This window comes from Kogia breviceps, chromosome 11 (genome assembly GCF_026419965.1).
Source record: "Kogia breviceps isolate mKogBre1 chromosome 11, mKogBre1 haplotype 1, whole genome shotgun sequence".
NCBI classification, from domain to species: Eukaryota; Metazoa; Chordata; class Mammalia; order Artiodactyla; family Physeteridae; genus Kogia; species Kogia breviceps.
The window spans coordinates 62,039,428-62,066,522 of record NC_081320.1 but is presented as its reverse complement, the minus strand read 5'-3'; the positions used below and the strand labels follow the sequence as shown (position 1 = coordinate 62,066,522).

Genomic DNA, 27,095 nt, shown 5'->3' with positions numbered 1-27,095 from the left:
TTCTCCTGTCCATTGCATGTGACTTTAGACAATTCCTTTCTCAGGTGAGAAAAGAAATAAGGACACTGGATCCAGATCTGCTGTCATCAGTATTACAACCTCCTGCTTCCAGCCAGATGGAATAGTATCTACTGGACCACAATGTTTTTTATTAATTTGGCAAGACTGCCTAAAGTCATTAAAAACACACCAAGAATAATTCTTTGTGAACAGAGAACTGAGAGGAATTCACACTTAAAAAGAAAAAAAATCTATTGTCAAGAACATTTTTAACAACAGTAATAGCTATAAGGTCTTATTACCTCTAGAGTATATTTATATTTTCTGTATATTTTTTGCTGGGGGAAACATCCAAAAAGCAGAATTATACATTATTTACAAAAAGCTAACAGTAAAAGCTAAAAGCTGAATCTTATTTTAGAAGTACTTACTATATGCAGCTCTAGGTAGTCTCCCAGGCCAGAAGAACTGTCCACTCGCACCAATACAGCTTCTTTCTGAACAGTGCTAAACCCTATGGCCAGTCTGTCTGCTCGTGTACTTGGCCGGTCATTAGGAGGCCACTTATACGTGATTTGTCCACCACCTTTGCTAAAGATATACGTTGTCCCAGCTGGAAAACAAAAAGCAAAACCAATTAGTCCCAATACATCAAGGGCACACTTTCCTATGTTTGTTATGTTGGCGTATCAATAAAGTATTAAATTTACACCATGGCAGTAATAAATAAATAAAATAAAATAACAAGAATAAAAACAAAAACCTATGGTGAAACAAATAAGCAAATAACAGATTTTAATCAAACATGCTCAAGAAAGAGAACAGAGTTTTTTAAAAAGAAATATCAAGGCAGCTCCATTTTTAATACACTCATTAAATCTACCAGCAGGTGTTTCAGAACAAATGGGAGATTACTGCTTTTTCCACTGAGTTGGACAAGCATGCAATGTAATGGGGCTTTATTTCTTTCTTCCAGTTAAAAAAAATAGTTTAGTAGGAAACATTAACTTTGGATGCTTCAAAAGGAGCAGAAACATATATCAACTTGTTTTTGAAACAAGAGCCGCATGTAGATGTGATAGGTTCATACAGCACAGGGAAGGAAATTGCAAGAAGTATGCTATGAATCAACTTTTATGGGGAGAGGGCCTATTCACATATGACAGATCATAACTAATGGATGAACAGCCATAAGACCCAACAGTCATGTCAAGAAAATACAGATAATAGATCCCATCTATAGAAGTCAGGTCTTACTTAACAAGCAACATATGCTAGTTGTCAAACTATCCAGCTCCATAAAAAGACCATTTTTTTTTTTCCCAAAGCAAATGCTAGTCTTACAGCAATAAGAATAATGTCATACCCTCATTTGGTAAATGTTCAAATTTTACTTTATGATGGTGATGTCAGTAAATTATCTATCTTGCTCTAAAAAGAGCTTTGTTTCAAAAAATTTCCTAAGCAACCAATGTGTTAAAGTTCTATTTCATTGCACCACTGGCATCTACCTCATTTAATGCAATAAGATTAATTCTTTGAGTAAGAATACTTGGAAGAGACATGCAAAGATATATATAAAGGAGAATGAATCTTCCTCCACACTAAAGGGGGCCAGAGAAATATTTATTTAGTTATCCAAGGAATAGACCTTAAGGTACAATTTATAGGAGTGTAGTCTTCCAATAACAAAGCATGTCAATACATATTTACTGTGTACCTACTATGTGCCAACAGGGTAAGGAAAGCAATAAAACTAAATACTAAAATTTAGGCCATGAAGCATCTTGTGTGTACGGAAATATAGCTTCTACCAAGAATAAGGGTTATAAGTAAAAGCTGAGTGTACAGCACTATGTTTTCAAGATATCTACACATTAAATTTCCATTACCCAAATTTACCAATTAAATGATGTTGGCAATGTCACATTCATGTACATTTAATTAAATAGCTGATGATATCATTTTTTTTCCCTTTTTATATTTTGGGGCCAATCATTCTTTTTATTCTGTCTGAGACATTTCCATAGGCCCTTGAGAAACTCCAAAGAACTCTGCAATATGCTTAATGTGCCTGACTGGTTAAATAGGCCTTGGTATGTAGACCTGACCCAAGAAACATGTCAAGATAATATTGATGTAAAAGTGATAAAACAGAATCTTGTTAAAAATGCAGTGGTAGAGAAGTTAGTCATTTTCTTAAATACTAATGCATGAAAGCAGTTTATCTCTCTCCTGTGAGAATAGGTAAGTTATATTTGAAAGGTACTAATCAGTGTGCAAGCAAAGAAAGTTCAGAATATACATATTTGTGTATCAGAAATGCCAGAGCCTTCTACAACCATTTATGTTCTACAACATCAGACACTTGTTCACAACAATATTAACAAGCAAGCACTATTTGGTAAATCTTCCTCTCGGTAATTTTTGCAAATAATTAAGTATTAAATGTTTCAGAAAAGCCTACATTGATAAAATAACAGGACAAGAACATATTAAAGATTTCTTTAAAAGGAGGATGTGGTGGTGACCTCTGGGTGTTAGTATTTGATTGATTTTATTTTTCTCCTTTTAATTAACTTTGTCCTCTAATGATTATATATTTCATGTGAATTAAGAAAAATATTCAAGTAGAGATGCTACTTAACAATATAAAACAAATCTAAGAACTCAGATGTTTTCCAGAATCACCAGAGTAAGGTAGTGTTGTAAGGCAACAATATCATATATTACATGATAATTTTTAACATTAAAAATCACTTTCACAATATTTTTTTCATTTCCTCTCTACTTCTGTATGGAAAGTAGGGCAAGCATTACTCCCAAGTCACATTTCAGGAAGTTTAGTCAGAAGGATTAACTTGTTAACTAAAGTTGCAAACTTGGAAGAGCTGGTAGGAAATCTAGTATCCAGATTCGACTCCTGTATTTTTTTAATTACATATATGTTTCTGTTATCATAACAAGACAGTCAAGAAAAAGTTAATTGGGTATGTCAGTTTGAATTTATCAAGGCCAACTGTTATCATATTCGAATGTCTCATAACCATAAAGTGACATTTGCACCTCATGATCATATACTGTCCTTTCACCTCACAATGCTTTTAAAAAAATTTTAAAATAACATGTAAATGTGAAATGACAGAACATTTAATATATGTTGATTAACATTTAGTTTAGGGTACACTTCCCAAACTTGTGGAACTATGCAAGTTTCCTGTTGCTGAGGATAATAATTTAGAGGTTTATATTTTCAGTAAGATAAATGTCACAATACAAATACTGTTACTCAAGATTTTATTTCATCTCTATTTCAACCTTTCCAATAAGTGTTAAGACTTGGCAACTAGCATGCCAGTACCTACTCTGTCTGCCTTACAATGACTTTATTCTTCAGGTTTCGCCAAAACCAAGCAAAAACAAGTGTAACACCATGTGCCAAACAATGCAATTATTCCTAGTGTCCTTTTTCTTCAGATATATCTGAAAATCAATCTCTCCTTTTTTCGTTGTATGCAGAATAGAGCACTGTATTGTACATATAAGCACAATTCTGTAATAAGCGAGAGAATTAATGTGCAGCCCCCAACACAGCTGTCTTAACCTACCTCTGTAAACATCTTGGCTTTAAAAAAATAATCATTTGCATCACACTCTAAAAATCTATGTTCTTAAAGCCCTCCTTCCATCAAGATAGAAAATTACAATATACTCTATTTTGGTGACCTTAATATGAGAATACTCCCACAATAAAATATAGTAGATCAGATGACTAAAGTGTCAAAATCTACATCATTTAACATGCATCATTCTGAACATAGAACATGATGTACTTACTTCAGCAGAATAGCTAAGTAATTACAAATGTAAGCTCTGGACTCAGACCAGGGTTCAAATTCCAACTGTATCATTTTCTAGTTACATGACATTGACTATTGTGCTATTTATTCTAACCCTTGCATTTCCTATCCTTGGGGATATTAACACTGTCTATCTCATAGAGCTCTGTCAGGATTAAATGAAACATGCACAGTGACACCTCAGTCTAATTCCTGGCATATGGTAAGTGCCCAATACATTTTATTTTTCATTTTTTTTTTCACAGCAGTATTATTTTTAATAGTCCAAAATAGAAAACAACCCAAATGTCTATCAATGGTAGAATGGATAAACAATATATATTTATACAATGGAATACTCTATAGCAATGAAGATGAATGAACTACAACTACACTCAACAATGCCCTTGATTCTCACTAACATGATGTTGAAAAAAAAACAAAAAAAAGATTATGATTTCCACAACCTTCTGAGACTAAACCAGGAAGAAACAGAAAATATAAACAGACCAATCACAAGAACTGAAATTGAAACTGTGATTAAAAATCCTACAACAAACAAAACCCAGGACCAGATGGCTTCACAGGAAAATTCTATCAAACATTTAGAGAAGAGCTAACACCTATCCTTCTCGAACTCTTCCAAAATATAGCAGAGGGAGGAACACTCCCAAACTCATTCTACGAGGCCACCATCACCCTGATACCAAAACCAGATAAAGATGTCACAAAGAAAGAAAACCACAGGCCAATATCATTGATGAACACAGATGCAAAAATCCTCAACAAAATACTAGCAAACAGAATCCAACAGCACATTAAAAGGATCATACACCATGATCAAGTGGGGTTTATCCCAGGAATGCAGGGATTCTTCAATATACGCAAATCAATCAATATGATACACCATATTAACAAATTGAAGGAGAAAAACCATATGATCATCTCAATAGATGCAGAAACAGCTTTTGACAAAATTCAACACCCATTTATGATAAAAACTCTCCAGAAAGTAGGCATGGAGGGAACTTACCTCAACATAATAAAGGCCATATACAACAAACCCACAGCCAACATCATTCTCAATGGTGAAAAACTGAAACCATTTCCACTAAGATCAGGGACAAGACAAGGTTGCCCGCTCTCATCACTACTATTCAACATAGTTTTGGAAATTTTAGCCACAGCAATCAGAGAAGAAAACTAAATAAAAGGAATCCAAATCAGAAAAGAACAAGTAAAACTGTCACTGTTTGCAGATGACATGATACTATACATAGAGAATCCTAAAGATGCTACCAGAAAACTACCAGAGCTAATCAATGAATCTGGTAAAGTAGCAGGACACAAAATTAATGAACAGAAATCTCTTTCATTCCTATACATTAATGATGAAAACTCTGAAAGAGAAATTAAGGAAACACTCCCATTTACCACTGCAACAGAAAGAATAAAATACCTAGGAATAAACCTACCTAAGGAGACAAAAGACCTGTATGCAGAAAACTATAAGACACTGATGAAAGAAATTAAAGATGATACAAACAGATGGAGAGATATACCATGTTCCTGGATTGGAAGAATCTACATTGTGAAAATGACTATACTACCCAAAGCAATCTACAGGTTCAATGCAATCCCTATCAAACTACCAATGGCATTTTTCACAGAACTAGAACAAAAAATTTCACAATCTGTATGGAAACACAAAAGACCCTGAACACCCAAAGCTATCTAGAGAAAGAAAAACAGAGCTGGAGGAATCAGGCTCCCTGACTTCAGACTATACTACAAAGCTATAGTAATCAAGAATATGGTACTGGCACAGAAACAGAAATATAGATCTATAGAACAGGATAGAAAGCCCAGAAATGAACCCACACACATAGGATCACCTTATCTTTGATAAAACAGCCAAAATATACAATGGAGAAAAGACAGCCTCTTCAATAAGTGGTGCTGGGAAAACTGGACAGCTACATGTAAAAGAATGAAATTAGAACACTCCACTCCCTAACACCATACACAAAAATAAAGTCAAAATGGATTAAAGACCTAAATGTAAAGCCAGACACTGTAAAACTCTGAGAGGAAAACATAGGCAGAACACTCTATGACATAAATCACAGCAAGATCCTTTTTGACCCACCTTCTAGAGAAATGGAAATAAAAACAAAAATAAACAAATGGGACCTAATGAATCTTAAAAGTTTTTGCACAGCAAAGGAAACCATACACAAGATGAAAAGACAACCCTCAGAATGGGGGAAAATATTTGCAAACAAAGCAACGGACAAAGGATTAATCTCCAAAATATACAAGCAGCTCATGCAGCTCAATAACCAAAAACCAAACAACCCAATCCAAAAATAGGCAGAAGACCAAAATAGACATTTCTCCAAAGAAGATATACAGATTGCCAACAAACACATGAAAGGATGCTCAACATCACTAATCATTAGAGAAATGCAAATCAAAACTACAATGAAGTATCACCTCACATGGGTCAGAATGGCCATCATCAAAAAATCTACAAATAATAAATGCTGGAGAGGGTGTGGAGCAAAGGGAACCCGGTTGCACTGTTGGTGGGAATGTAAATTGATACAGCCACTATGCAGAACAGTATAGAGGTTCCTTAAAAAACTACAAATAGAACTACCATACGACCCAGCAATCCCACTACTGGGCATATACCCTGAGAAAACCATAATTCAAAAAGAGTCATGTACCAAAATGTTCATTGCAGCTCTATTTACAATAGCCGGGACATGAAAGCAACCTAAGTGTCCATCGACAGATGAACGGATAAAGAACATGTGGCACATATATACAATAGAATACTACTCAGCCATAAAAAGAAATGAAACTGAGTTATTTGTAGGGAGGTGGATGGACCTAGAGTCTGTCATACAGAGTGAAGTAAGTCAGAAAGAGAAAAACAAATACTGTACGCTAACACATAATATGGAATCTAAAAAAAATAAAAATGGTTCTGAAGAACCTAGGGGCAGGACAGGAATAAAGACACAGACGTGGAGAATGGACTTAAGGACACGGGGAGAGGGAAGGGTAAGTTGGGAAGAAGTGAGAGAGTAGCATTGACATATATACACTACCAAATGTAAAATAGATAGCTAGTGGGAAGCAGCCACATAGCACAGGGAGATCAGCGTGGTGCTTTGTGACCACCTAGAGCGGTGGGAGAGGGAGGTGGTAGGGAGACACAAGAGGGAGGGGTTATGTGGATATATGTATACGTATAGCTGATTCACTTTGTTATACAGCAGAAACTAACAACAATGTATAGAAATTAAACTCCAATAAAGATGTTAAAAAATAAATAAACAAAAAATTTTTTAAAAAGGGGAAACTACAATTTGTTATTCTTTCTTCAAATGTGTCGTTACAATTAACAACAAGGTCCTACTGTATAGCACAGGTAACTATATTCAATATTCTGTGATAAACCATAATGGAAAAGAATATGGAAAAGAATGCATATGTATATATAACTGAATCACTTTGCTGTACAGAATTAACACAACATTCTAAATCATCTACACTTCAATAAAATAAATTTTTTAAAAAGATTATGATTCCATTTATATAAAATTCAGCAGGCAAAGTTGATCTGTGCTGTTAGAAGTCAGAATAGTGTTTAATTTTTTTTTTTTGGTCCTTTTTTTTTAATTGTGGGAAAATACCCATAACATAAAATTTATCGTTTTAACCATTTTAAAGTGTACAATTCAGTGGCATGCAATACATTCACAAATTTGGGTAACTATTACCTCTCTCTAGTTCCAGAACTTCAAGCAGTACCTGTTAGGCAGTCACTCCCCATTCCCTCCCTCCCTCCCTGACGTTATTTTCGAAGAGGAAGGAATAATGCCTGGGAGGGAACATAGTGGGGGGCTTCTGGATCCTGGTAACATACTCTTTTTTTTTAAATCTGGGTGGGAGTTATATGGCTGTGTTCATGTTGTGAAAATTTATCTAGCTGTACACTTATAATTTATATACTTTTTGCATGTATGTTATATCTAAGTACACATAGATAAATTTGGAGCTATACTATGGAAAAATGAACTTTTTGGCCAACCTAATACATTTTAAAGAGAATGGATGATGTGTGTATGTGTGTGTTAACAACAGAAAATAAGTAACATTGCAACATTGTTTAATTTTAATATAAGAGCCTTTAGAAAAGTTTCATTTCAAAGTTGTGTTCAAACCAAATGCCTTTTAAGAAATGGCTTTCCTACATCCCGTTTTTTATTCATCTTTTCAGTATTTCATTCCTTGGATTAGCACTTTTGTCACATAAACCCATCCTATTATTATTTACATTCACTAATAGTTGACATTGGGAAGGATTTTTCTTTTTTAATTTACTCATTTATTTTATTTTTGGCTGCATTGGCTCTTCCTTGCTGCGTGCGTGCTTTCTCTAGTTGGGGCGAGCGGGGGCTACTGTTCGTTGCGGTGCGTGGGCTTCTCATTGCGGTGGCTTCTCTTGTTGCGCAGCACGGGCTCTAGGCACGCGAGCGTCCGTAGTTGTGGCTCGAGGGTTCTAGAGCGCAGGCTCAGTAGTTGTGGCGCACGGGCTTCGTTGCTCCGCGGCGTGTGGGAACTTCCCGGACCAGGGCTTGAACCCTTGTCCCCTGCATTGGCGGGCGGATTCTTAACAACTGCGCCACCAGGGAAGCCCGGGAAGGATATTAAATTGCATCACGTGGGAGCTTTCATGAGAAAGAGAATATTAGTCTGTTGCCATAAAACATCTAGTATGGTAAGATTTATAACATGATACAAAAAATTCACTTTGTTAAATAAAGGGGTAAGTCTCCACAAGATGATCTGTCATCTAGCTTCATTTTTTAAATTTTATTTTTATGGAAACATGTTTTACTTTATTATATAAGTGAATTCAATGTGCAGCAACACTACATCTTAATCACAGTTCCAAGCATTTTATCAGCATGGAAAGGAATGTGGAGGAATGTGGCAGCTTTATTATTTATGCATGTTTCTATATGGCAAGCACTAACACATCAGTGCCATGACTACTAATGGATTTATTGCAAATTAATCTTGACATCCAACATATCACTAAATGTACGGATGACTCAAACTTAAAGTGGTTTTCAGCCATCTTTATATTTAAGTTGTGCAACAAGTCTATATTACTCCCTCCAAACTCATTAACAAAGCTGGCTTCATCAGATGCAAATTTAGCAGTGTCAACATTCTTTACACTGTAGTAAATGTTTCTAAATATTATACATGGGCTCTTACTTCTAATGTTTGAACTGCCTGTGATGTTATAATAAACGTATTTTTAGATTTTTACTTAATATCTATTTACATAAAGGGCTCGCTCCCCTCCTTCTTTTTCTTGCCTACCATCTTTTCCCTAAAGGTGTCTACTTAAGCCACACTTGTTTCTGCAAAAGCTAATCTATTCCCTCAAATGGGTTGAACCTTTTTGAAAACAAAAAACAATCAGCATGTACAGGTCTGCTTGATTCTTCGTTGCTCTGAATCCTTGGTACGTGAAACAATAATATAATTCACTTCCGAATAGATTAACTTCTAACTCATAACATATGTATATGAATAAAAGGTCCTTTTCTGAAAGCCTATAATTCTTCCAGTGTCATCATGTAGCCAACATGAAATATTTAGGCCATTAAGATTCTATTAAATGTAACAGGGATATAACACTTTTTTTCCACTGAAACTGTGCCAGGCAGTCAGATGGAAATTTAAAGTAAAATATTTATAAACAAGGGGAGCTTTTATTTCTCCTACAACCTTGTCAAGAGGCTGTTGCTAAATTTCAATTTCCTGAATAATTTCTACCTATATGGAGGCATTCTTCTTAGCAAAGTTCACAAAAAGCAAAAAAAATAAGAAAGCTACCTTGTATGAAAAAAAAAAGTTTTAGGTCTAAAACTAGTAAAACAAATAAACTAATAAATCTGAACAATCTTACTTGTATTCTAAAGCACTAAGAGTTCATTGTCTGTCTACTTTGCTGTAAATTCTTTGTAAGATCACAAAGAATTATTTCGTGAGCGCTATAGATTCTTAAGTCCTACAATTTCATAAAAGAACAATAAAAATTCAGGAAAGGTGGCATTATATTAGGAGAGATCAATGGAATCAGAGTAATAGGAGTTCCTACCTATAATATGTAATCAACTCGAAATCTAAAAAGTAATAACACCAATTACTTATATTGAGAATAAGAGACAGCCCTTGATGCTACAGATGTAAGGGTGAAAAAATGCTAGGAAAGAAAGGAAAATAAAGACTATATCACAACTTGCGACTCCTGATGGAAGATGCAAACTTGTTAGAAATGACAAAAGCATTACACCTAGCTAAAGAGACTAGAAAATAAGACAAGGTTTTTACCCATACATCTTTGAGAAAGAGAGTTTTTACCCATACATCTTTGAGAAATGAAAGAAACAGGGCAAGAAACATGGCCTGTCACTGAAATGGATTAGATACTGGCCCCATAGACTGGATCAGACCAAAGAAAAGAAAGTCAAGAAGAGTTTACGTATTTCCCAAAGAATGGAAGCCTTAAGAAAGTAAGTAGCTCATGATGACATTCAAGATAGAAGGAGCATTGTGAGGTTTTTCATATATGGCATGTTACATGGTCCATCAGAATCTTAGACTCAGGAATTAAGGAAATTTATTGAATTTTTTAAAAAACAGTTTGTTGAATATCTACTAAATTGAATGCAAACTGACAAAATTGTGAGCACCCTGTTTCCATGCATTGGAATTTCCTGAGAGTGTCACTGTACAGAGTCACTGCACACACGGCTCCATTAAAAAGTCATCATGAAATTGGTTCAAGTTTTTTCACAGATTCTTTAACCCTGTGTGAATCAGAAGTAACACTCTCAGGGTCCATAAGGACTCAACTAAGCATTAAAAACTAGTATCTCCCAAACTTTCAATGGGATCAAACAAAACTGAACCACTAAGACTCCACCATAGACCTGGGAATCATGAAAGCAGAGGAGTCATCTCCACTAAGCCAGCGCATATGAGATTTAGCTCTGGTCCACTCAAGACAGCATTTTAAAAGGAAAAATGGTGTGTGCTTATTCACTAAGAAATTCTAATCAAGATAAAACTCAAGAAAATGGAATAGCAAAAAACTATCATGATTTCTATAAAATTAAGAATCATTTCTCTTAAAGATAATTTCAATAGTAACTGTGCACTTCAATGACAAAGTAGGGAAATTTTCCCTTCGCCTCTTGGCCCAAAACTTTTCCCTAATAAAAGCCTTTTAAAATAAATATTATGAATTTTTCTATATTCTATATTTTCTGTAATAAAAATTCTATATTCCAGAGATCTTGGCAGGGATAATATATGTATACATGTAACATGTATATATTTTTCATTTTGGTATTTGACATTTCCATATTTTGACATTTATGGAAAGAATATGCTACATGGAAAAAAGTATTCCATCTTTGGAAAACAAGTATGCTCTTCTTTAATAACTAAAGTAATTCTCAAGTAGATTCATGGCTGACCTACTGTTTCCGTAATCTAGACGTTTGTTCAGGGATGTCACAAATAGCTGCACAGACTGTCCAAAAGGCAGTATTCACATAAATGAGACAAGAATGATGTCCACTGGTGTTGTACAAAGTTGAGACTTTATGTAATTAATCACTGATGTCAACTGTAGTCAGTTGGATAAGTCATTCTCTTTTTCTGTCTTATAAGGAAATTAACTGAAATAAGAAACATTCCAAAGTTGACCTATCTCTTGGTTGTCTAATATGTGAAAGGAACTAGGAATATAAAACTGGAAACACACAACCCTTTTTCCCAAACAGGTAGGATCTGTGGATTAAAGATAAATACCAGGGCAAGATGGGTTTATGAGAGATATCAGATAAATGGTATTCAGCCGTGTCACCATCTATTTTGGATTTTTTTTTTAATCTTTGAAAAGATGACAATGTTAAAGGCACTGATTAATGGTAACATAAAAAGAACAGAAAAAAATGATAAGCAAGAACGATTCTATCTCTGTTATCTTTTCAGATCAAAGTCATATAAGTGTTTAAAAATTTTGAGATAATTTTCAGTGAATAATATCTTAGTAAATCTATGCAAGAAGTAATACTTCACTTAGTGGTTTCTTGGCAATATACTTTCTTTGAAAAACTACTCATTAATTCCCTCTCTAAACATGTTATTTAGAAAATACTCCCTCCAGGAAGAATTGAGTTCAATAGTTTGAGCTCCCCAGTGAGACAAGCTTGTTCCAAGATCAAATTCAAAGTCTTGGAACCTTTAAAAAAGCTCTTGTAATCTAAGTTATCTGGCTGAGAAGAAAAACAAGTAAATGGTAGACCTTCTGCCAATCAGATTAGAAAATAATTCATAAAGATAGCAAATGATCTAGAGTTAAAAATAAAACCAAGCAGGGCTTCCCTGGTGGCGCAGTGGTTGAGAATCCGCCTGCCGATGCAGGAGACACGGGTTCGTGCCCTGGTCCGGGAAGATCCCACATGCCGCGGAGCAGCTAAGCCTGTGAGCCATGGCCGCTAGGCCTGCGCGTCCGGAGCCTGTGCTCCGCAACGGGAGAGGCCACAACAGTGAGAGGCCCGCATACCGCAAAAAAAAATAAAATAAAATAAAAAAATTTAAAAAAATAAAACCAAGCAAAGCAATCCCATAACCAATAACCTCAAGAACATCAAATGCTTATGTCCTCCCTTCTGAAACTAGACTCCCTCAAGCAGTAAGTGAATTTTATTAAAAAGTCTCTGGCAAGTAATTCAGTAATCAATTTGCATTAGGGCTATAGGCAGCAGGAATGTAGAGATAAGAAATCATACCTTCTGGTACTTTATGAAAAATCTTATTTTAAAGAACATATAAGCTGTGTAAGTTCCTAATAAATTCTTTAAATTATTATCTAGTAAGTAAAGGTTACAATTGCCTAGTGATGGCCTTTAATTTACTTTTTTCATAAATTAATTGTTAAAATGTTTTCCATCAGGTTTTCAGAGCCAAGAATTTACTAGAATTATGGTGTAAAAAAGTTCTTAAGTTAAAAACAGCTGACATAAACATAGGCTTAATGCTGAAATGCTCTTGGAGAAGACTATGGGAAACCTTTCTTTTAAACATGACAAAATGGAGGTCTAGAAGAATCAAGTGGTTCCTCAATGTCACACAGATGGTTGGGGGCTGCACCCAACTCTATCTATTCCTAGTGCTTTTCCACTGTACAATGAAGAGCTAAGATCAAATGACTGCTTCTGGTTTCGAAAAATAAGCTAAAATTCACAAATCTTCAATCATCTCTAGTGGTTTTTCTAATGATGTTTCCTTGGTCTGGTTTTGGGAGACTCAAAGTTTCTGAAATGGCACTTAGCAGAAATGATTTGTTCACATTCTGACATTTTCAGAGTCTAGCCTGAATCTTTCAGAGGGGTGGGGCTTTTGCAAAGCTATTCTGCAAGCACCCTGCCTCAGAAGCCATCTCAGCCTTCAGCTCGTTCGGAGGCTTCCAAATTGCTGAACAGAGATGCAGAAGCCAAATTTTTATTATTAATACCATAATCACTTTTATTCCACATCACAAAGGGCTTATAACTTTTTGGCAGTGACACCATTTCCTACCTTTAGTAGTGGAATTCAATCCTGAACACAAAACTGCATGTGGGGGCTTCACTGGTGGCGCAGTGGTTGAGAAGCCGCCTGTCGATGCAGGGGACACGGGTTCGATCCCTGGTCCGGGAAGATCCCACATGCTGCGGAGCAGCTAAGCCCGTGCGCCACAACGACTGAGCCTGTGCTCTAGAGCCCGCAAGCCACAACTACTGAGCCCACATGCCACAACTACTGAAGCTGGTGCGCCTAGAGCCCATGCTCTGCAACAAGAGAAGCCTCCACGATGAGAAGCCCACGCACCACAGTGAAGAGTAGCCCCCGCTCACTGCAACTAGAGAAAGCCCGCACGTAGCAATGAAGACCCAACACAGCCAAAAATAAATAAATAAATAAATAAAATTTGTTAAAAAAAACAAACAAACTGCATGTGGTTATTTTGAACTATTCTGAGGCCACCAGATAAACAACAAAATTCAAATTAATTTTAGGCTAAAACTAGAAGTTTTGCCTTTGTTTGTTTTCTAATCTTAATTCCTCTCATTTACCATCTCCCTGCCTATCTGCTATATTTAAGTCATTCTCCAACTGACTAGGCCCCAATTAGAACTATTTACTAGTAAATTTTGGACTAAAACTGGATAGAATACAAGTTTCTGATTCAGAAGTCATTTCAAACTAAGCTCTAACTCTATCACCTAGCCCTGCACACGTGGTGGAATACACATTCTTCTCCTGAAGTGACTTTTACTTTTGCCAATTGATGCTTCTCTGCTGTACCTGGTTTTCTTTTCAGTCCTGCTTCCCACTGTCATTCCAGCCAAGGTGAATTCCCTCCCCTTATCATCTACAGAACTTGTTTTTAACTTGCAAAATATTATATAAACTGTCAGAGTTGTCTTTTATTGAAATTTCCATCTTTAGAAATATGTGTCCTGAAGAAAGGGGTCTTGCTTTAATTCTTATTATCCTCATCAGACTTAGATGCTTTTATTCATTTATTGATCATTAATAAGAGCATTGGTTTATGCTTGAACTAAGTCAGGACTAGTGATACAATAATAAATAACTTAAGGTTCCTGATTCTCAGATGAGTACAACAAATTCCATGCCTATATCCATTTCTACATAATCTGAATAATTTTACTAGTCAAATACAGAAACTCAGATAAGAGGATAGATTGCCTAAATTACCCTAATTTCATTGCCTAAATTACCATTCTCCATTTCATTATATGTCTGTGTAAGGCACAAGTGTGATGAACAGTCATAAGACTAGGACTCTTCAACCAGGTAATGATGACTCTTTTTGAGTCAGTATCAAATCCCACAATCTTTTCGAATATCATAGCCCAAAGTTCTCCATAATTTACAGGGCAGACATGGATATAACCTGCTAGTCCTTAGGCTTTAAGAATTTATTAATCATCAGAGAAACCCAGGAGATAGCACCGTAACCAAGTGATCAAGATTAATACCACCAGTAAGGAGACATGGAATTCGGGCCCTCCAAATATGATATACTGAGAAGGGCACAGCATCATTTCTATATTATTTTGCCAAAAATGCATAGCCTCAATCATAAGAAAACATCCAAGAAACTCCAATTGAGGGACATTCTACAAAATAACTGGCAGCGTTCTTTTAAAAAGTCAAGGTTAGAAAAAACAGAAAAAGACTGAGGAATAGTCCCAAATTGGAGGGGACTAAGGAGACATGACAGGTAGATGCAATGTGATATTTGCATGTGTAGTAATTAGTATATACTGTAGTTGTGATGAAAAAGATAAGTCAAAGACAGGGAAAAGTGGGCATTATGCAGGAAAAATTCATATCTCTTTTAATGTAACATGAAAAAAAACCTATGTGAGATTATTTTAGGAGTTGCTTAGCCAGATGGTTTAGTGAGGTGGTAGGGAAAGACTCTAGTTCAAAATAAGGAGTTGGAATTTTTGACAAAAACAAACAAAACACAATGCTGAGACAATAGCAGAAGGATGCTCTGGAGACAGAGAATGCAAAAGCAATACAACAGTATAATTCAAGAATAAAAACATCCATACACTCAAAAATTAATTAAGCATTTGCTATGTAGAAAGCACCATGCTAGACGCTGGAAATGACAGAAAGGTATATGTTATAGCTCTAGAAGCCAGCTACAACTACCCATTCAATCAGGCGTGATTTCTTGAATTTTTCTTTTTTATTTCCATTCTTACAGTCATTGTTCAGATTGCATCACCTTCAATCTTAAATGTAATAAATACTCATCCTTACTGATTCTATACCTTCCTGCCCCTCCCTAATTTAAATTTATTTTACAAACTAAAACCAAACTAACTTTGAACATCCTCCATACAAACCAACCCTCTATGTCAGCCAAACTGGAGAATTCATTTGGTCTCCTGAAATACCCCCAAATTATTTTCAGAGAAGATAAAATTTAATATGGCTCTGGAAAAATAAGAGCAAACGTATTTCTGTGGGCTGGATTTTCATGAGAAATGTCACAGAAGCACAGAACTGGTTCCAGAAAGAGGAGTAGATCCACTTATATTAATGACATTACCTTTTTTAAAAAAGATGCATTTTTAGACACTATTATTTCCTATCTCTTTGTCTCCTGAACTAAATCTCTAGATAAATAGAGTACAAATAATATAGTGGAAATTAGGACTGTTCAAGGTCAGTGTTAAAAGAGATTAGACCAATTCTAGTAGTTCAGAATATTCATAATTCTATGAAATGAAAATTTCCTTTAACAAAGAGTCACATAACTTCACAAATGTATAAAAATGTGATATTACTGTCATAAGAGATAAATTATATTTAGTAAGAAGTATCTTGGTGTTATCTGCTATTTATCATGAATCTTTTCATTCCAACTTTATCAAAAATGAAACTACTCATTTCTTAAGTATTAGTCTATGCTTAGTAGAAAAACTAAGTTACAGCAACCTAAATTAAAATAACGCATATAAAATTTGTTTTTTAAATTCATTCTTCATCTCAGAATCTTTGAAACACCTTATGAAGATGACAAGAAGAATAAATATCAGCCAGTTCTGAGAGGTAACAATCCACCTATTTTCAAAATAAAAGTGACAAGAAGCAAAAAATTGGGAAATTAGACAGCTTACTTTGATAAGCAATTTTTGGTATTTGAACGATTTAAAATCCAAAGATGGAAGTTTTTTAACCCATGAAGATATTTAGCCAATGGAATTCAACAAAGTAAATGAATTTTGAAAGTGATGGAGAAGCAAAAAAAAAAAAAAAAAAAGGTTCTCTACAGAGATCTTTCTATTTCACCACTCATGATACAACTATGTGTGAGAGTAATTTTTGAAGTTGAAATGATTGAAACATTAGAGGGTGGACTAAAGTGCCAAATCAGCCCCAGGGCAGGGAAGTGCCAAATTTTTCTTCTTTTATATTAGTCTTCCTAGACTAAAATTACAAGGTGGGTCCAATCTGCACCTCAGATCCTTGAATGCTCAGGTCCCCAAGCTCAAAAGACCCTCAGGTTTGAAATCTATGTCTTTGAGCTCTAGAGTCTTCAAACAGCATCTCTGAAAAAGGTTGAGAAAGACCTATAGGACAAAGAGGGTAGGGCACTATTAAGGGATAAAGTAGGCTTCAAACTCAAAAACACCCATATCTAACTTCATCCTTAAATTTTTAATTTATTTTCAATTGGTTATTGTATTCAAATGAAGACTGCCATGCTATCTGTCTTTAAAGTCCTTTAAATTAAATTTAATGACTCTTGTGGGGAAACGAGGCCATTTCTAATTCAGTATAGTCTGCTTACTACTATTAATCACTAATTAGAATTAATTATTAACAATGTGATTATTTTTTCCTCAAATATTCTAAATCATTAATCAAAGGATGACATGACTTTCTGTTCCTTCTTTGGTATATTGAAGTGACTGTCATATGACTTTTGGTTAGATGCTACTGAAGTGATGATTTTAATCAGATGTGTAACAATAATGCCATCTAAAAGCTGCATTTAACCAAGAGAGCAGTATTTTTGGAACAAGCAGTATAAAAGCGCTTTGTGAATATTAACATATTCTAGCAAATTAGTTTGCACTCATTATCATAAGCAATTACTTACTGTTTAGATGCAGCTCATATTAAATTGGCAAGCAATTTGCAAGAATTAAACATAATAGAGAGAGCTTTCTGAAAATTCAATGATATACTGAGACAAATGATGCTACTAGGTTCACAGCCCATGTACCAAACAAGTTTACCCATTAAACATATTTAGCATTAAAATAATAGTTGGTTGACTACATGGGCTTTTAATGCAAGATAATTTTGTAACTATTGTTTAGATGCTATCAATGCAATTATGCATATCAGATCCTAGGAGGCATTTAAAAAAAAAAAAAAGGCCGGAAGAAAAAGGGAAGGTTTTGTTTTCTGAGAAGGCACTAGCTGTCAATTTGACTAAATTTTGTTATTCTAATAACCCATTACATTGTCTTGAGTTATTTGGGACTACTTAATTTTCTCCTTTAAGAAGTTTCTGGTGTCTTGATCATTCTCTCCATTTATCTCTGTAGCGAAGACTGCTGATGTTCACCACTATTCATTTCGACTTCTTTAGTACTAAGAGAACTCGAAGCTGGGCATACAGCTAAGCTGTGTATAAACTGGGCATTTCCCTTTCTCCTTTGCAGTTTGATAGGGCCATATGACTAAATTCTGGCCAATGATACATGGGCAAAAATGATGTGTGATTCCTCCAGTTCCAGCCCTGAAATCCACCTGCACTTTACTGCTTATGTCTCTTTCTTTGTGCCGAGTGATGACCAAAAACTGAGCCAGCTGCCTTAGACCTAGAGACGGAAGCTGCGGGTTGAGAACTGTACCAGTGAACTGTAACTACTATGTGAGGAGGGGGAAAAAAAGAAAGGGGAAAAAAACCACACCTTACATTTTGTTCATACCTGTGTATTATGCAGGTCTCATTTTTAGAGCAAAGGGTGTTTATATAGCCTTTAAGACAAAGTGACAAAACATTTCCTAGTGTTTTTTTATACACATAAGTCAAGTAAATTTGATAGGGAAACTATAATTCTCTATTTTACAAATTTAAAAGAAAATGGTGTTCACAGATGTAAAGTGATTTGTCCATGGTCACACAAAGCAATGTGAAACTTTTCTTATCAAAATCTTCCATATGGGCTTCCCTGGTGGCACAGTGGTTGAGAATCCGCCTGCCGATGCAGGGGACACGGGTTTGTGCCCCGGTCCGGGAAGATCCCACATGCCGCGGAGTGACTGGACCCGTGAGCCATGGCCGCTGAGCCTGTGCGTCCGGAGCCTGTGATCCGCAACGGGAGAGTTCACAACAGGGAGAGGCCTGCGTACCACCAAAAAAAAAAAAAAAAAACCTTCCATAGAAGGCTAGTAATACCTACTACCCTTTTAATAGTCAGCCAGTGTTACTCACCCTGGTAGATTCTTGGTGGGGGGAGGGGGTCATGCTTTCCCGGATCTACCCAATTCCCAAATTCTTTCCTCCCTTACAAAATTTAAATGGCACTTATTTGCAAAACATGATAAAGAATGTTGTCTGTGACCCTGAAACAAAGTGAAATTAATTGACCCACACTAACCCCTCTGCTTGACTATAGAGCAGTTACTTTAGGAAATGTGTAACTGTGAATTTTTTCTCTGCCCCTTTTAGATGTTAAACTTCTTCCAGCTTCTTGATAGTTTTATAATTCAGGAATGTCTTTCTCAAGAGCCTGGGAGCCATCGCTTTGAAATGTAATCATCAGGAAAAGACAGTGTCCCTCCGTCCCAGTCTCTGTGGGAGGGTAGAATCCAAACTTGGATAAGCACCAATTAGCAAACACCAGGACCTAATCACTGTGAATAATCTCTCTCCTCCAGTAGTTTCCCACTAGCTCACTCCAGAGCTTAAAAAATCTCCAGCCTTTTGTTTCACTGGAGTTGACTTCAATCTCTCTCCCTTATTACAAAAGTCTTGAATAAATTCTTCCTTGCCAGTTTAACTTCTCTGGTGCAATTCTTCTTTGATATCCATGACCTATTATTCGTATTTATCATATTATTCTGCCATCTAAGCTAGCCAAGCTCAGAAAAAGCAGTAGTAACCCAGTCAAAATAAAAATAGAAAATTGTTTCTTCATCTGAATTTCACTTCCTCATTTAGGAGAAAAATCTCTGCTTCTCCACAGAAAGTAAACAAAGTATTATCAGGGAAGCTTAGTAATGAAGAAATTTGGAGAAATGTTCTTTAGAGGTACTTTTATACATTAATTCAAATGCTAAATATTTTACAGCAACATTCTGAGGAACATTTACCTGGAGTGAATTATAAGACATTTCTATAGCAAAGCAGAGATCATGCTATCTCCATTTCTTAAGAGTCACAGCAAAAAATATATATATATAATTATAAATACAGAGCAAATTCTACTTCTTTTGTTTTGTATTAGTTTTATATTGTTTGTTTCTAATATTCTATCTTAAGGATAAGAACTAGTTTTCATGATTCCTTGTATTTACCTCAGAGCCTAGAATACCACTAGATACTTCACAGATATATAGCTACATTTGATGTGGTAAACCAAACACAAAATATCCAAAACTATTTTGATGATAGCTTTATTTTCATTTGATGTTTTAGAATCAAATATGTTTGCATTACAGGACTTATCAATAGGAAGTTGGAAACAAAGAGAAGCATAGAGTGTCAAAATCTAATGTCAGCAACTTTTCTCAGCGTCTTGAAAAGAACTATAATTCAGAAAATACCATCAAAAGGCTATAAATTGAGAGTACTGAGAAAAAATATTATTAAAAAATCTAGTAGCTGATTTATTTTCTCTTCAAATGTTAACTTTGAAATAAAAGAAAAAGTCTTGGTTTTCTGTTGATATACATTTATCATATACTATTTTGGAGTATAGATTTGTATAATTCATGTGTTTTTTTTGTTTTTGTCTTTTTTGCGGGCCTCTCACTGTTGTGGCCTCTCCCGTTGGGGAGCACAGGCTCGGGACACGCAGGCCTAGTGGCCATGGCTCACGGGCCCAGCCGCTCCGCGGCATGTGGGACCCTCCCGGACCGGGGCACGAACCCGTGTCTCCTGCATCAGCAGGCGGATTCTCAACCACTGCGCCACCAGGGAAGCCCCCTAGATTTGTATAATTCATGTAATCATTTACACACTCTTCTTTTTTCTCAACTTTAATGAGCATATACTTAAAACTGAAATAAAATAGACTGTATATTATACATATATGTATATATATATACAAACATACACACGTGTGTGTCTGTGTATATATATATATATATATATATATATATATATATATATATAAAGAAAATTAAATGCCATGTTCACTGATCAGAGAAAGTGAACTTTTAGATAACCAATAAAACTGGGGACAGATTAATTAAAATAACAAAGCAGAACAAGTGAGAGACCAAAGAATAACCCTTCCCATCAAGAATGACCTAAAATAGGGCTTCCCTGGTGGCGCAGTGGTTGAGAATCCGCCTGCCGATGCAGGGGACACGGGTTCGTGCCCCGGTCCGGGAAGATCCCACATGCCGCGGAGCGGCTGGGCCCGTGAGCCATGGCCGCTGAGCCTGTGCGTCCGGAGCCTGTGGGAGAGGCCACAACAGTGAGAGGCCCGCGTACCACAAAAACAAAAAAAAAAAAAAAAAAAAAAGAATGACCTAAAATAAATTGTTTGGTGCTACTCAAATTTGTACTCTTCCAAAACTAAAATAAGCAGACTTTAAATAAAAGAAAATTTCTCAAGCTGGGATTTCATTTATTTTTATGAAAATAAACATCTAAAATAAATATAAAGGGGCATTTTAAAGAATAGAAAAGTAAAACTTTCTTTTCCCACAAGACGTTACTGGTTTTTCAAGCAATGTAAAAATTCTTATATCAAGAAAGGCTCAATCATTTACTATTCTTCTGCCATTTTAATATTTGTAACCAACACATTTCCATATTCATTTACCATGTTCTTATCTATCTGGCAAGTAGCATTTATCCTCCGCGTACTATATAACACATTTTGAGGTGTAGATTCCCAAAATAGCATAGCCAATTTCCCTTTCAATCCCACTAATGACATGAAATCGTAAAACCCACACTGTCTCACCCATGAGTAAGATGTTTGAAATGGATTCAGAATCAGAAATGACAATTTCCACTCTAACTTCCTAGGGTATCCACCAATAAGCTGATCAAATAAGCTGTGCCCATGAAGAGGTGAGAGCCTGCTGCAATAAGTGTGTAGGGAGATGCACAAAACAGCAATGTCCCTTCCACAAGTAGCCTGGTCACTCACCCTAGGGGAATCAGTTATCACCTTTTTACTATCTTCTGCCCATTCTCTCCCAAGATAATCTTCACCATGCCAAAGAGACGCATGCCGAAGAGGATGGGGCTTACAGTAGAGCAAAAGGGAATTCACCTGGAAGATTTTCACTGGGGAGATGACATGATCAGGTTTGAATCTTAGCAAGATTATTGAGGCTTCTATGTGGAAAATGGGATGGATGGGAAGGAGGTGAGGTAAGAAGGCCCAGCTGAAAGTTATCTCACAAAAAGAAGAATAAAATATAAGGACCTTGAAAAGAAGTAGACAGATGTGAGAAGCATAAAGGAGGTAATGTTGTAAGGACTTTTGATGACTGACTGGATGTGGAGAGGGGAGGGGGAAGAAATCAAAGTTCTCTCCTAGGTTTCTGACAGGCAAAGGGTATAGATACTGGGCCATTTATTCACTGAGACAGGAAGCATCAAAGAAGGAATAGGATAAGTGGAGAATATAATAAATTTTACATATTTGAATTTAGTCATCTTCTTCCATAGGAGAATATTATATCATCTTTACAGCCCTGTAACACTTAGCACACTGAAGTATACATGGATGACATCTTTCAATATCCTGCTAATGCATCAAACATATAAGTTAAAAGGGATATTCTAATGAAAAACACTGTTTTTTTCTTAAAACAAGTTTTGCAAGACACAGCTAACCTGTATCTCTTCATAATCTTTAAAATAGTCTCCAGATGTAGTAATACTTAGCTCTCAACAAGACCTTTCCATGGAACCCACCAGAATTGATTATATTTATCATCTAAACATTTGCAGTGTTCCCTTTCTTCCAATAATTTTAAGAAATTGTTTTTATGGAAAAGGTTTAGCTATACAGTATTGTCCCAGCATGTCTTTTGCTTGATTGCTGCTTGGTTCTCTGCATATAATTGCTTGGCTAACTTCTTGCGCCTAGTTGATTTGCTTCCTCTGCTCCTCAAAATTTCATTAACTGTTTCCTGCATGCAGAGCACTTTAGTAAGTTAGGATGTGTTGGTTTACGAGTTATACCATATAGATGAGCAATAATAGGGTCAAGTGTGACAATATTGGCTACACTTAGGCTCAAATCCCTGCATCTATAGATGAAGCTGAGTTTTCTGCATTTATTTTTTTCACCTTTAAATAGTGCAAGAAGAGAAGCAGTGATGGAATCCACGACTATCAGAAAGTATGCTCTGTACCATTAACTCTGTTGACCCTCAGGACAAAACACATAAAAGCCTTTCCCTAAAGAACAATTCTAGTTAGAAATTTGGTACTCTTTGACCTAGTAGAACCTCTGTCTCCTAGAACACACTGGGCATGGTTACTTTTAGTCCTTATGACGTCCTTAGGCAAATCAGAAAAAAGCAATCTTCCTCAAAACCCCTTACTTCCAACTGCTGGAAAATTGTTATAGCATACCGATTTTGTCAGAACAAGCCATTTGCTTGCTCTTTCCTAGAAAATTATCATATTAAATATGCAACTCCATGGAGGTAACAGTGTAAATGAGAACACCTTCACAAGTCTACATCCTGAACAAGTGTACATGGCATCCCTTTAGTGAGATAGAGGAAACATTAATGTTTGGTTCAAGAGGAAGATTCAACTCATATTGGATCCTAATGTTCTGTGGAATACAATCATGCTCCTTGGGGGAGAGGAATGCAAGAGACACAGGGGGAAAAAAAAAAAAAATTCCTAGTCAACCAATTTCATGCAGAGCAAACACCAGTGGCAAAAGAAGTTCAAGCTTTTTCTGGGAAAGAAGCAGTTCTGCACAGTTGAAATAAGATCAGTCACAGACCTAACTTGTGGAAATGAAATTCCTGAAAAGAAGGACAATATCAGAGCAGTGCTAGTCCAAGATGCACAAAGAACTAAACTGCAGCAGCTAATCCCTTATATTTGAAGCACAGATTTCAGCCAGACAAAACTGTGACTTATAAAAACTAGACATTGAGGATCCTCGGGAGACCAGTCTCTTCCTATTTTCCTCTATGACTGCTCCAAGGTACAGATTCAATTCAGGCAGGTTAAATTGGGGATCCAAGTGGGAATATGTGGTTAATGAATTTTATACAACCTTCTCTCTTTCCAATTAAAAAAAAAAGAAAAAGAAAAAGGCTCAAAAAAGATTTGATGGTGTTTTACTGAGTCTTGCCAATTCCCCCACCCCAACTCCACCGACCCCAGATGATTTCAAGCCATGGTGGAGACAACCAGACAGCTAATTAAACTATAAACTCTTCTAATTCGCAAAACTGTAAGCATTTATATTCTAGAATCCACTCCCATTCTGAAGCTCTGAAGGACTCAAGACTTTCCACAGATATCCAGGGGAGTTACATATACATATGTCTTTTGCTTGATTGCTGCTTGGTTCTCTGCATATAATTGCTTGGTTAACTTCTTCTGCCTAGTTGATTTGCTTCCTCTATTTGGTCTATTACTCTAGACCAAACCTGGCCCTGCAAATGAAGTCATATGCACGAACTCAAAATATTTAATGATTTTCCCAGACTTTGTTTAACACATTTACGTAACAAGGAAAGCCTCCAAGGTAAGCCCAGAGAGGTTAACTCTTCCTGGAGTTAAACTGAAAGTTGGCAAAAATGAAATCCCCTCTATGATGGTTGTGAAAGCAGCAAGCTTGCTTGGAATGTGAATGGAATGTGAAATTGACACACAGTAAGTACCGGCTGAAAATGCAGGAAACATGCTTAAGTCCAGACACCGCCACAGACTCAAGTTGAAAGACATACATAAAAACACACAGAATAGTAACGCTCCTTACATTGCTGTCTAAAAGGCATGCATGTGTTCAATTTTAAAACAAACAAAAAGCAATGCAGCAAATTCAGTCTCAAACAGATCTCATTAATTTTGCAAAGATGTTAACGATATAAATACATGTAAAATATGATATCTTTATATAAACTGGATCCTTCATTTCTCTCACCAGAGCAATGTCTGCACTATGAATTTATTAGTAAATTCTAGCTGTTCTATATTAAAATGAATGAAAATAAGATTGTAAATGAACACATCTAAAAAGCCATCATGTAATTGGGAAGCACTCAACCTTGAATCAGGAAAGTGACTAACTTGTTGCTCTGTGACTTTGTCAAAGTTATTGAAACTATTCAATAATCTTCATTTTCCTCTTCTGAAAATAAGGAGGTTGCTCCAGGTAACCTCTATGGTCATTTCCAACTCTATCATCTGGGTTTAAAATATCACTCCACTAAAGCTGGCACTATCCTTGAACTTGAACCCAGCATACACTGAATTGTCCCCCTAACATGAGCATGACATAAAAAGGCACGTTACCAGTGAGGCACTGTAGCAGATAACATGCAATGATTTCTTTGGGTGGATACTATACTCCTTTTATATTTTGACTTTAAACAATAATTGTACAGAACATTTGTTATATCTTATTATTGTGAAATGATATAGTAGAGAATATTTTATTTCATGTAGTAATCCTATGATTTTAGAAAATTACGACATAAATACGGTCAAATAAATAGAGTATTGGCTAAGCCTTATTAGCAGTTAACGTTTTTATTTCCTGAAATCATTCTCCACATGACTGGTCTAGCAATTTCATCCGAAATCAATACAATATAAAACCTACAGAAATGACAGTCTACAATGAGCCCCAGATTTATTAAAACCTAGTTATGTAATTACTGAGGTCTTCTCAGTCTAAAATCTATAATTACTGCAGTTACTACTAAAAAGGTTGGGTTAAATGTTATTAAGCAAAAACCACCCTGGCTGATTTGTTTTGTGAATACATGTTAAGATAATTCCTACTTACAAGAACAGAATCATTCCAAGCAGGAATGATTATGAGCCTTGGTGGGTTCGACTGTCATAAATATGACTCAGATCCAGAAAGGGATTCATTATCTTATTCCAACAGTCAATTTAAGTTGTGAAAATACAAGGAAAAGTGAAAGCGTATTCTCTACAAGTGTAACTGCACTGGTATCGTTTTTACCCCACGTTTCTAGTTGAGAAAGACCAGGCATCAACTCACTAGTCAAAATCTTACTAATTCTTACACTAGGTAATCCTGCCCATGTTCACCAAGACCATAGCCAGTTGTCTGTTTGTTTGTCTGTGTTCATGCGTTTTGGCAAAGAATTTAAAGTCCTTTATAGATATCCAGTTAAATCATCACAGTGTTCATTCCCTGGTAGATTAATAGTACCATTTGAAATGCCATTAAACCTTTTACACCAGAGGGTACAAAACCATGTTTTCTTCCAAGTTATATGACAGTACCCTACACATATGCTGAATTTCATCTACCATGTTGCCTTATTTTTTCAAGCACCTGTTGGAAGCTAACTGGCAAAGTGATGCTCATTTTTACCAAGGGAAAAGAAAAACACAACAAATAACCCAACCTAGGTCATAAAATCAGTAAGCAGGAAGAACACAAAGGGATACCCTTAGTAATTTATTTCTCAGATTTGAAAAATCTGACCTTCACACAACTGTCCCACATTAAAGCGATAAAAACATTACACTTACTGTAATGTGGCACCATGTGTACACTGAACAAATGTTGAATGAGTGAATCTGGGGCAATCTCCAGTATTCACCTATTCTAGGGCTCCAAATGAAACAAGTCATTATATACAGATAACTGTTAATTCTTCAACACATATGGGCAATTCTGATCCGTAACATTTGTAGGTTATGTGCAACAGGTTTAATTATAGTTTGTGATTAATATTTGTATACTGCAGAAATTGTGAAAAGTACAGAAATGAAGACAAAGGAGACTTAAAACAGGTGAGGGAAATTTTAAATGATTTGGCTCTGAGAAAACAGGAAAAGAAATGAAGAGAAAAATCACAGCAGTAACATTGAATTAAGTCAGAGAATGCATCCTTCCAGAGTTCTCCAAGCTGTCCCTGCCACCAGTCTTCCTACCTAGTTCAACAGCACAGCTTGTTTACGATGAGGGCTACATCCTCAGACACCAACTTAACTTTGCATCACTCTATTGATTAGATATTTGGCTCAGGACCAGCACAGACCTGGACTGGTCTAAAGGTTGCTCTCTTGGTTTGAAGACCATTTAGCAAGTGACATCGTGTGAAATCAATGGACTGTTACTGCTTTCATCTTTCTCAGGTTGAATATCATAAGGGTCCTTAAGATTTAAT

At 35.9% G+C, this 27,095-nt stretch overlaps 1 protein-coding gene across 37 annotated transcripts in view; it reads right to left on the bottom strand.

Annotated features, from left to right (window-relative positions):
* The window catches only part of NRXN1 (neurexin 1), a 1,120,317-nt gene that overhangs the window by 317,359 nt on the left and 775,863 nt on the right, over positions 1-27,095 (bottom strand). For all 37 annotated transcript variants that reach the window (XM_059078706.2, XM_067007609.1, XM_067007621.1 and 34 more), the window contains one exon: positions 432-613. In XM_059078706.2, the coding sequence (XP_058934689.1) occupies positions 432-613 (182 nt within the window). The remainder of the gene's footprint in view (positions 1-431; positions 614-27,095) is intronic.